Raw genomic sequence first — 12,339 nt, 5'->3', positions numbered from 1 at the left:
GTTTAGAAGGAACAAGAATGTCTTTTTCTCCAAGTACTTTATGGAAAAAAAAAGGTTTTATGAAGTTTCTGTGATTTAATTATGGTAAGAGTATCATAGAAGTGATTAAGGTGCTTGCCAGATCACACCAGCCTGAAGGGATGTGAATGGGGAAAAAAAAAAAAATCCCTTTGCTTCTAGTTTTATCCCGAACCTTTTCACTGTCCTTACATCTATAGATAAAATGTGTCCATTGTGTAACCACATGAAAAGTATGCATTTCCACATGCTGAAACTCTAGCATCAGGCATAAATATATCCAGCCACTTCTTTACATTTATGTTTATACTTTTGGACATTAGGTCAAACACTGAAATTAATGCTTCCTGTCTGCTACAGACTGCTACATCGAAAATAACCTAATCAATAGGTCTCTTCACAGAGGAATATCCATCTTTGTTAATAGAACTGCATTTTTTAAAGTCTCATAGACTCCTTTAAGTGTGATCATGGGAGACACAGTTCTCTAGTGCAGTTGGCTGCTGGGATGTCAGAATGGTGATGGCTCTGCAACTCTCTTTGCTGATGGCAGAGTACTATAAAGCCAAGAGTGTTGCTGCTATTATTCTTCAGGCAGAAGCTATATTCTTCCCAGAGGCAGAAATCACCACTATCAGTGATAATTGCCAGCCCAGTTACCTATTCCTCCTCCTTTCACTTCTGGAATGGCAGCAGAAGCAGGAAGCCAAGCTCCCTGCCCTTTTTTTACTCCCTTCTTTTATGGAAGGAGCAGCAAGACCTCGAGACTCACATCTGTACAGCAAAATTCAATTTCACCTGTAGTGTTGATAAAGCTTGAGGCAGGCTAGATTATAGATTGTATTTGAAAACATTACTCTGTGGCATTGTCTCCCATGGGAAGGAAGAGCTCAGAAAACGTTTACCACCTTGAAAAGTGCAAACATGTTGGCACTTTGGAAAGGGGAAAGATTGGTTCACAGACTCACTGATGAAAGAGCTTGAAATAAAATGCAAACGCAGTCCTAAAGCCCATAGCACATATACGGAGGAAAAAAAAAATACCGTAGTTTATCTTCATGATTAGTCTCTTATTCTAACATTTCACAGTTTAAAAGCACATCACTGTTGTGAAATACCACAAAATGTTGTTAATTTCTTACTGTTGGGGAAGGAAAATGAGAGGGCAATTAACAAGATTTCCCATTAAGATTCTAACTGCTCTCTTGGCAAACTTGAAATGACAGAGTTTAAGGAACAGTGATGAAGTGGGAACATAGTGTAAATCCAAACAATATTTTAAATAGAAGTGTATCTGCATGTGGTCATGAAATATTTTAAATAACTGCAACAGCTAAAGATGTTCAGAAAACTCAGATTACTAAAAGTTCCAAAGTTAACACAACAGATGGAGAGGAATTCTGTTTGCAAAATGCTGGGGTTTTTTCCCACTTATTTTTGGTAGACTTTTAATATATTCCTTCAAATGACCAAAAAAAAAAAAATTATAAATTGCAGGGAAAATCAGAAATTTAATAAAAATATATCCAATCTTGCTGGGAAGAAAGTGCATAAAAATGAATTCCATAGTGACAGTTAAGTATTGAATAAAATGTTGGTCCTCTTCTATCTATTTGGATAAATATCCAAAAGGAATATAATTTGATTTTTTTCTTGTGCTATAAAAAGCCATAAAGCTTTAAAAAACCCCTAAAGCATCGTCAGTTAGCATTGACATTCTAGCAGCAAAGATGCAAAAGTGCTTTCTATCTCACTGTTGCATGCAACAAATTTGTTGTATTTTTGCCGTAGACTTTTTAATAATGATAAAAGTAAAAATGCAAAAATGTTGATGTATGACTTTCTTCCCCTCCATGCCTTTTGAACCAGTTTTGTGTAAGAACTGGAAATTTATAGGAGAGCTGTCATGTCCGAAAGTCTCAGTCTCCCAATGAGTGATGTATTCTGAAATATCTTCAAGCTACAGTGTGTCAAAACATTTTAGGTAGCATGCCAAATGTCTTGTTCCTGCATGGTGGAGGCAAAACTTATCTTCTTTGCATCAGTTACCTTATTCTGAAATCACTGATGGGGAAAAGTAAAAGTTACTTCTTATTTGATCTATGGATGTGAGTTCCATCTTTGCACATCTCTTATATTCTAGTTTCACTCTGAATTGTAGTATTTCATACAGTAAAGGCAATGAGCATAAACACAGCCCTCAGCAATGAACATTATGTTACACTGTCCTATAAACACCCCAAGGAACAGATTATCACTCAGAGAGTCATAGTTTGCTTATGTTGCTTTTGCTCTGAGCTCAGGAGTAATGTTGATGGTGGATATGAAAATAGCCATGCACCAGTTCTGTCTCTTCAAGCAATTAGGTGTCTTGTGCCCCTTAACAACTTACAGCTTACATAAGTTGAACCTGGGTTTACCACCAGTGAGCTGTTCACTTAATAATGCTTTAAGAGCAAAGACTGCTTTTGCAACCAATTCCAAAACCAAAGTGGTTTTCATTGAATAAAATCTGCAAAGAATCCCAGTTTCCTGTGAAGAGGCACACTGTTGATGTCCTCCTAAAACAGAATACATATAATCTGAAAAAGGAGCAGAATGGGAAAAATAAATGGGAACACCTTTTTTTTACCCTTTAAGAAAAGACTTCTTCCAGCAGCAGAAATTTCAGGAGGTTGGCTCAGATTGGTGGAAGAAGTTAAATATGCTGCAAGTTCCCTGCACAGAGGGTTCAGAGGCAGTCAGGTGGCTTCTAGCACATCATCTGGGCCCAGAAACTGTACAGCAATACTCCTGCAGCTATGTCATATGAGTACACCATCTCAGAGGTGTCTGCACTTCTAAAGTTGGTGCCTTACATTTTTCCCCATTCTGTTCTCATTGCAGTTGCTTACTTAGTGAATAACCTCAATTAACCTGTGTTGCATGGCTCCCAGTTTGGGTTTCTCTGGGTTTACCCTACCTTTCCTGCCCTACCATGCCCACAGATAACTGGGAATTCACTGTACTGCACTGATAAAAGTCCTTGGTGGAATGATCCTAACCCTATTAGGGTCTTCTCTCCAGATGTTACATAAAGGGGTAACTCTTCCTCTGCTTTATGTTTTATCTATATCCTGTGAAGCCTGTGAGTGTTCACGTTTCGGTAATAACTGCGATCCCGCCAGTGGCCGCTGCATCTGTCCTCCCAACACTATTGGAGAGATGTGTGACAAATGTGCACCCAATTACTGGGGCCATGACATTGTCAGTGGCTGCAAGGTGAGTGGGTCTCTATTTCCTCTGTTTATGATCTCTTTTGCATGGGGTAAGTCCAGTAGTTTGTAGCTGGAACACAATTATAGGTTTGCGAATAGTGGTTTGTCTCTATATTTTGAGTTTTGGTGTCAGGCTGGTATCTGTTACTGAACTCTACAGATCCTCGGTCTCAGCTATGCGGCCTGTGACACTGTGAACTGCCTGTTGATACTGCTGTAATGCTGAGCCAGTGTCCTGCTCGAGCCTGGTTTCTTTTCTTATAGCTGTGTTTAATGTGATTGAGGAGATTGTCACAGTCTTGTACTATGTTTGTAGTTGTATAGTTACAGGTAATTGACAGTGCATTTGGAGAATAAATTTACTTTGGCCCTAATTGTGATACCCCTGGGAATTTGTAATTGAAGTTTACTCGAGAAGGACTTCCACTTCTGCATAAGAAACAAGGAAGAGAGAATAAAAGAAATAGTCACCTTAGATGTATAATGCACTTGCTTCCTATGTTCATAAAGGGGAAATAAACCTTCTCATAGCCTTTAAATCCTTCTTATTCCAGTGTTCGACACAGAGTTAAATAAAAAAAAATCTTAAAGGAAGGGAAGAAAGGAGAAGGAATAGGAAAACAATAATAGTATGTCAAAGTGGCCATAAAAGCTGTTGTTAATGTCCTGCCCTTGAATTAAGGGGAGCAGTATTTGGTTAAGGCTGGAACCTGGTGACAGTGAATATTGTATAAAGTTCAAACGCCTTCTCCTCTCTGCTGTTCTCACTGATGAGAGATTTATAGTACTGCTACAATTACTCAAAAAAAAACGTGTCTTGTCTGAACATGGTCATGCACCATTAATGTTCTTTTTTAAAAGGCTGTTTGTCATGACGCTTAGGCTGCAAACTAATTATTGAGAATGATTTCTTTTTCTGTATGTATGGAATACTCCTCTTATGAAACCTCTGCTGTGCTGCTGTGATATAGACTCCTGGCTTCTGAAACCAGACTAATGAGGTTGAAGACCTCTGTTTGAAATCTGGAGTATATTCACTGATTGCCTTTTATGTGAGCACATTATTATGACAGTTCCATGGCACCACCTAAATTAATAATGATCTATCAGCCCACATCTTTTTCAGTATGTTGCAGCTAATTTCTGCAAAGTGAGATGTGAATCTCCTGCTTGCACTCTGTAGAAGATCTCTAGGGCTGTTGTAACTCAGGGGATAGAGAGCATTGCATAAAACTTCTTGCTCACAAAATAGACATAACATCTGATTGTAATTTAAGTTTTGATACTGCACACCAGGCTATTTCAGTGTATAGTGAATAATTTGCTTTCTAAGCTTTATGTTCAAATATACCTTGTATAGGTTCTTTCTGTCAGAAGGTTTTATCTCTTAGCTTAGGTATCAGTCTAATATTTAACGAGTTAAACAGTTTCTTTGGTGTTCAGTAAAGATTGAATGTGAGTGTTTCCTGTATATAATCACCTTTATAAATGGTCTTTTCAGCTCAGAAGAAAGGTGCTGTAAGTATTCATGTAATAAACAGTTTTGCTTAGAAACAGAATCCACATTTCCCTCTTTTCTTTTTCAATTTTGTGTCCTTAATTTTAGCAAGTCTATCCACGTCAGTTGCTGTGGTAACCTGTACTACTGGCACTGACTTTCCTCAGTCAAGCTGCAATTCTCCGTGTGAGATTCTGGTCATGCCAGTGATCCCGGCAAATGTCCTGTGCTGACTTTGCAATACAGTCACAGTAATACCACTGAGGGATTCTTCTGTTCTTTGGAAGCCTGTGACTTTCCCTGCTACTTACTTCTGTATTCAATACCTAGACCCCATGGCAAATCACCTATTTCTACCCTTACCTGCCTGCACATATCTGATTCTGTGAGCAGGTTTACTTCCCAGTTCACCAGATGACTGAATCCTTTCCCATGTAAATTACTATCATCGAAGAGTCCTCTTTGTACAAAGAAGTGAGCTGTCTGGTGAATGAGTAATAAACATTGAACTAGATTCCACTGGGACCACTGCCTGTGAGCAATTCCAGTTTTAGTGAAGTGGTCTGAACATGACCTGCAGAGGATTTACATAGAAAGACCTTTTTAGAGAGCACTTAGAGTTTTTAAGTTAATTTTGTCTGCACAGTATCCCAGTGATACTTTTAGATTTATTTCATTTCACTGCCTAACTTATCAGTGGTAAGTAATACCTGTCCAAAAAGAAAACAGTCTTGTGGATGTAGTTAGTGTAATTGCTTGACCCTTGTTGGATAAAGATAAATGCCTAGCCTTGTCAGTCAGATATGTTACCTTCAGACAGTGAAAATTCACTGCTGTACTTTATTTATAGGTGTTTGAAAGAGATTATTTGATTTTTTGCTGAGGTTTTTGGTTTGGGGTTTTGTTTGTTGGGTGCGTTGGTTGGTGGGTTGGTTTGTTTTCAGAAGCACAATTGCTGTTTTCTCCTTGTTTCTCTCCTTTTTAGCCCTGTGACTGCAGCCCCATTGGAGCCCTAAGTTCTCAGTGTGACTTAAATACAGGCTGTTGCTTCTGCCGCCCTGAATACTCTGGGGATAAATGCACTGAGTGCAGGTTGGGTTACTGGAATTATCCACAATGTGTTGCTTGTCAGTGCTCCCTGGCGGGGATTGAACCACAGAGCTGTGAAACAGAGTTGGGGAAGTGCTCGTGCATCGATCATACTGGCCAATGCAGCTGCAAGGTGGGAGAATGAAGGTTGTAAGCTGATCTTATAGCTGCTGAGAAGTTTATTCCAAAGTTCATTGACATTTGTACTTTCCTGTTCCTTATCAGTTGCTTTTTCACACACTAACACTTGCCAGGATAGCATCCTCTTAGGCTGTCTCTTCTCACCTTGTATTTCTTCCCATTCTTACAGAACTGTTGCAAATTTAACTGCATCCAATACAATACTTATTCAGATACTTGGGAAATTAAAAGCAAAGACATCAGAAATAATTGTATGCCACAGAGCTAGTTCTTTGTAGTACAATGACCTAGAGGGAGTCAATATTGATCATTTTATGAGTAGAATTCACTGAACTAGGATCTGTTCTTCTGCATAGAGTGTGTCCAAGTCAGGATCACTAAAGCAAAGACTTTTGATGGCATTACCCGCAAACTTCTTATTTGGAATTGTTCTTCCAGGAACAACACACGTAGGTGATTTGAAAATTGGCTGCATTTTTGGGCTTAAAGACCAATAATTGATGATTTGACATGCAACTGGTAGCCAGCAAGCAGAGTATCCCAGAGCCAATATATTCATCAGAGACACAGATGACAGAATTCACCATCCGCAGATATGAGAAAATTGCTGATTTGGAGGAGGTAGAGGTTGACATGCTGAACAGTTAGAACTCCAGTCTAGAGGGTCCTTGAAAAGCCTGATGATTGGGAAAATAGAAGGGTCATGAACTGGAGTGGAATAACCTCAGGAATCAGTAGTTTGGGAGGAAAACGTCTGAGTGGTAATTCTGCTGAAAAGCATATAGGCTTTGGCGAATGGCAAATTGAATATAAGCCAACCATGTACTCTCATTGTAAAAAACACATACTGCCTACTGAGCTGGATGCATTGGTCGTGCTGGCCAATGTAGATGCAAGATAGGACATCACAAAGAGCATGACCAGCAGGGGAAAGCCTTCATCCCTCTCTACTCAGTGCTGGTAAGATACTATTTGGAAATGCTGTTTAGCTTTAGGACCTGGTTCAAGAGTGTTGTTAAGAAACTGGAGAGGATCCAGAGAAGAGCTAGAAGGAGAGCTGGTGATCTCTAAGGGTATACCAAGAGAGCTGGACTCAGTCTGCAAGAAACAGAGACTAAGAGAAAATGCAGTTACAGTCTATAGACCTTACAGAGTAGCTGATGGAGTAACGTCCTTTCTGATAATAGCAAAAGATGAGACAAGGCGTAATAGCTGCAAATGGCAGCTTGGGAATTTTGGGTTGGATATTAGGAAAAAAAAGCAAGTCACTGGGAGGGTTATGCAGCGCTGGAACAGATTATCCAGAAAGGTTGTGAAATCCCTGTTCTTGGAAGATTTCAAGGATTGGCTAGAAAGAGTCATGGCTAAACATAACTGGTATTGGTGATAGTCTTGCAGGAGATTTTTAAAAGTCACCTCTAGAAATTCCTTCTGTAATTTTGATTCATTCTTCTCCTTGAAGGACTGCATCAACACAAAGTGAGTAAAATGGAAGGATGAATTTAAATTATTGAATTGCCAGGTAATTCTTTTGTTAAATGGGAACCAGTCACTCCATTCTGAGTTTAAAGGATAGACTCAGTGGAGAAACTGTAGAATAAATTAGATTGGAAGGGACCTATGGAGGTCATCTAGTCCAGTGCCTTGTTTGAAAGACATTGCTGAAGCAGTATTACCAAGGATGGAGATTTCACAACTTCTTTGCGTAAACTCCTTGACCACCTTCCTGTTTTCCTGGTGCATACGAACAGAAAACATCATGTTTTATTTCAAAAATACTGTCTTATTTGATGGTGACACCATAAGAAAACTGGAGTGAATTGATTACCTTGAACCATCTGAGTAAAACTCAGTGTTATTTGTCCTATATCATCTTCTGAAATGGAATAATAGAAGTATCTCAAACCTTTCAGCCTCTCCATGATGTGCTCCAACCCCTCTAACCATCTTGATGGCCTTTTCTGGAATAGGTCCAATATGTCATTGTCTTTCTTTTATCTCTTGTAAGCACTACGTAGAAAGACTGGAGGTTTATGGCATTTTTAAATAGAAATGTTTCTTTGTTGATTTTTTTTTTTTTTAAGGCTAATATATTTACTTCTTTGTTTCTGTAAATGCAAATTAACAGTATATATTTAGCTGATGATAAGAAACTGCAATTGACATGAAACAAAACAAAAAGCAAGTAACATTCACAATTTATGACAGAAAATGGACAAATAGTACTGAACTAAGTCAGCAGTTCTTTTTTCCCCCCAGAATATAAATCTAAGGTTGAATTTAAATCTAGGGCTGGTTAACCTTTTGTGTAACTTTTTTGAAAGAGTCATATATTGGAGAAGCAAGATTTTTATAAAATGGTAATAGTTCCCATTTAAACCTGCTGTTAGAGCTGCAAAAATGAGCTTTCAAAGGCTCAGGAGCCCCTTTGTCAGCACTGACAAAAAGCAGAAAAATCTAAGCTAAATACAGTGTATTTGCTGATAGAGTTACATGTGGAAAAGAGGGTTAAAAATGGTAAATCCTGGGGGATAATGTTGGTTTCCTGTATAAGCTTTGGAAAGTTGAATTTATTTTTTTATTGGCTTCTTCACATTACTCTCAAGAGAAAAAAAAAAAGGGGGGGGGGGGGGGGGGAGCGGGAAGGAGGAGAAGCCAGCCAGTGCTTTCATATTGGTGATTTGGTTTAAATACCTTGGTCTCAGCATGAAAATTATTTTAAAAAGCTATGCATAAATTATTGTGTATCTAGCCCTATCTGGTGTAGCTTTTTATTTGGACTAATTGAAAAATGGAAATAAAAGCATTGACAATACAACAGCGAAACATTTCAGCCTTGTTAATACTGTTCAATGATGTGGAAAACAATCACAAAGAGGGGAAAGCTTTTCTCTACAGTATTTCCATTAAAATGTGTTTCTCAGCAGGAGCATTTAGTACAGTACCTTAAACATTCTGACTTGTCAAAGCTAATTCCTATGAAACAAAAGGCTTGATTAACCCTAGCAATTTCAGAAGGACATATTTTTTTCTTGTCTTATCAATGAGTTATTGAGCATGTCATGCCTAAAGTGCCATTTGATTTTTCTGTGCTTAGAACTGTCAGTAGTAAGCCAGCATTCATTGCTCAGAGCTACTTGGTGAATACAAATGCAAATGCCTCAATTAAGTTAATTTTATATGTTTGAAAACACATGTGATAAGAAACTGGAAAGTTCCTTGAATATTTCCTTACACTTATTGTTATTTCTTCCTGCACCCTGTTATTACCATTACTGTCTATTTTTTTTTTTTTTTTACTACTACCTCAAGATAAAGTTTGCCTTTTTTTGTTTTTTTAAATGTTCCCTCTCTTCCAGGTTAATGTGGAAGGTGTCCACTGTGACAGGTGCAAGTCTGGTACATTTGGTCTCTCTGCCAGAAACCCACTTGGCTGCAGCAGTTGCTATTGCTTTGGCCTGACTACACAGTGCAGTGAGGCAAGGGGGCTGGTTCGCGTGTGGGTGAGTAGGAAACTGCTGAGCCATGTAATGTGATAATGTTGTTTCCTGCTGGCATCTTTTAGTCAGGCACTGAGAGGCAGCTAGAAAATGGTCAAGCATTTAAGCAATCATTTTCCTCTCTATCTGTTAGAAGTAGAGAGAGGTATGTTCCATTAGGCAATCAAGGTCAAGGTATTCAAAGTAAATAAGTAGATTAGAAACCTGGTGATAGGATAGCTGACATCAAGCTGAGGTAAAGCTATTCAAACCCAGGAAAGGGCAAGCTAGTCGTGTGGGGAAATTACGCAGTCCAGTGCATTGTAACATCATCTCTGGTATATGATACACAGTTTACCCAGGTGTATTCAAGGGTCACAGATGCTTGTTGTCCAGCATAGATTTCCCATGGTTCAATTAATTTGCCTATTTTTGTTGTTGTTTTTTGTGTTTAATTTTTTAAAAAGAGTTTATTGAAGCTCTGTTTAAATCCAAGAATGGGAGAGTATAATCCATCAGAGTAAACAAAGAGCTCTATGCCTTTTTGTGGAAGAGTGCCTTGAGACCTGTGCTGGACTGACAAATAAATGGATACATCTAGTCTGCCTTTATCTGTATAATGAGCACAAAACCTGCATTGAGACCACTGCTGTCCATTGCTGCTGTGCCAGCTCCTCAGCTACATTCTGGAGAATCTATTTCTAATAAAAAATTACTGGTTCAGGCTCCTTGTATGGTCAGTCATATCTCTGCTGGGCAGCATGTCATCCATTGAGAGAATGTCTGCCTAATGCAAATGAGCCAAAGCCCCTGACTTCTTATGCAGAAGCATCAATTGGATAAGGATACTTTAGGCTGAAGTCAGGGTGTGACCTCTTACAAAAAAGTTCATATCTCTTGGTCAAAGTAATATGAATAACACTCATTCTCCCCTTCATTGTTCAATCCAATAGCACCTCTTTCACTTCCCGGTGGATTAAGTGATTTACCATGATCTGACCCGTTTTTTCTCATTATTTCAGTTTTTGCCCATCGTGTGCTGGTAGGCTGGAGACGTCAGCCTTTTACCACCTTTCAAGTTATAAAATTTAATCAAGTTTCATTACATCAACAGCACTGGAAAATTGTGCTTTGACCTTTGTTGCATCAAAAAGCAGAAACATAGTTTAAACCTCCTGATTATTTTGTGTCTCTTGATTAATTTCCTTTTATATTTATGCTCATATCTAAATAAGCGTATGTCCATGTCTTATCTAGTTTTTGGTACTCTGATCTATTTCAGCATGGATTCTCAGAGTTTTAAACTGAGTGAGACGGAGTTCGGCCAGATGCCAGTGGCTGTTTCAGATACTCTCAGGTGCTTCAAATGGCATTAGAAACTAAACAAGCAAATTGTGTCTTTTATGACAATAAGGCAAGGATGAAATGAAATTCAAATGTGTTGATCCCTTTCTTGATATCTAAAGTAGCAAGCAGTAAAATATGGTTATGATAGGAACTCAAGAAATCTCGTTTAGGGCTGGCAACGCTTCCATATCTGATCAATCCAGAGATGCTGCTGTAAATGGAAATACCAAGATGCTTAAAGTACAGTACAGGGCTTGGTTGATGCCTCATTACCTGATTGGTGTCTCATGAACAGCCTGTTAATGGAATGACTGTTAGAGATATGTCTCTGCATTTATTTCCTTCATTTTCTTCACTCTTTGAGAGAAAATAATTTAGATGCCAGACCTTTGCATTTGTTCACACAATTCCAGTGATACTTTCATCTGCACAGAATAACTAAGACTCTTATTACAGTTTTTGATCTAAATAATGATTTCTATAGAATGCTATTGAGACTCTTTCAACAAGTCTAAGAAAATTCCAAGTACCTAAGTGGCATCCTTGTATTTTTCATTAAATCTGGATTTGGAGCTACAGAAACCCTGAGTCCTCACTCTCTGCGTATTGCCTGGAGAACACTTAGCTTGAGTATTGCATAAAAGTAGCGAGGGATCAGGCACTGTGTTCCACAGCCCCAGTGTTCTATAATAAGTGTTGGTGAGAAGTATGCTTCTTTGTAAGGTACATTTCTCACAATCCAACAAGAAGAGGCCCAAGACTGAAATTGCATTATTGCAATCGCTTCAATAAAATTCATGGGGTTATTCACTGATGAAACTATTTTAACCAGTGCTAGGACATTCTTTGTTAACATGGGGACAAGGTGAAAAAGGCTTGAGGGGGGAAGTCATTACTCTCACCGTTTATACCTGAAGGAGTAGTAAGAGTGTTTTGTGACAAATTGATCATGATGTGAAATGAAATTATCTAGAAGTTGGTTGGTTTTTTTTTTTGTTTTGTTTTTTAAACAGAGAATTTAAAGGCTAACATTTCATGGGGAAAAACAGATTGAGTTTCTTCTTGGTTTTTTTGAATACCTATAGGTGACCTTGAAGCCAGAGCAAATGATTCTGCCACTAGTGGATGAAAACCTTCAGCACAGCACTCTTTCAGGGATAGCATTCCAGCCTCCTGAAATAGTAGCAAATATAGAACAGGTGATGCAGGATCTTCGGTCAGAACCTGTTTACTGGAGACTTCCAGAGCAGTTTGAGGGACGAAAGGTAAACATAAAATTCCACTGAATACTGACATCGATTTGTATGGGTTTTTTTAGTCTTCTATTTGTATTCTGCAATGCCTGTTTTCCCTTCCAATAAGCAAGTCATCATACAGTGGAAGGTACTTCAAAAGAAAATAAATGCCATTACATTACTAAAAACTATTTGCTGTTATCATGAAAATTCATAAGTCTGTTATATAAACACTATTTTAAAATAGATATATACAGACAGTAACATAATATTAT

The 12,339-nt window shown here is 38.3% G+C and overlaps 1 protein-coding gene across 1 annotated transcript in view; it reads left to right on the top strand.

Moving 5' to 3' along the window:
- Positions 1-12,339, top strand: part of LOC103780929 (laminin subunit alpha-2-like) — a gene marked incomplete at both ends in the record, with an annotated part of 129,521 nt that overhangs the window by 78,628 nt on the left and 38,554 nt on the right. Inside the window, 4 exon segments of the mRNA XM_008948632.1 lie at positions 3,143-3,279; positions 5,759-5,995; positions 9,363-9,506; positions 11,915-12,094. Coding sequence (XP_008946880.1) covers positions 3,143-3,279; positions 5,759-5,995; positions 9,363-9,506; positions 11,915-12,094 — 698 coding nt within the window.

Source organism: Merops nubicus, unplaced genomic scaffold (assembly GCF_000691845.1).
Source record: "Merops nubicus isolate BGI_N331 unplaced genomic scaffold, ASM69184v1 scaffold11821, whole genome shotgun sequence".
NCBI classification, from domain to species: Eukaryota; Metazoa; Chordata; class Aves; order Coraciiformes; family Meropidae; genus Merops; species Merops nubicus.
Note: the sequence above shows the minus strand (reverse complement) of the source record. Positions and strands in the feature narration are given on the sequence as shown.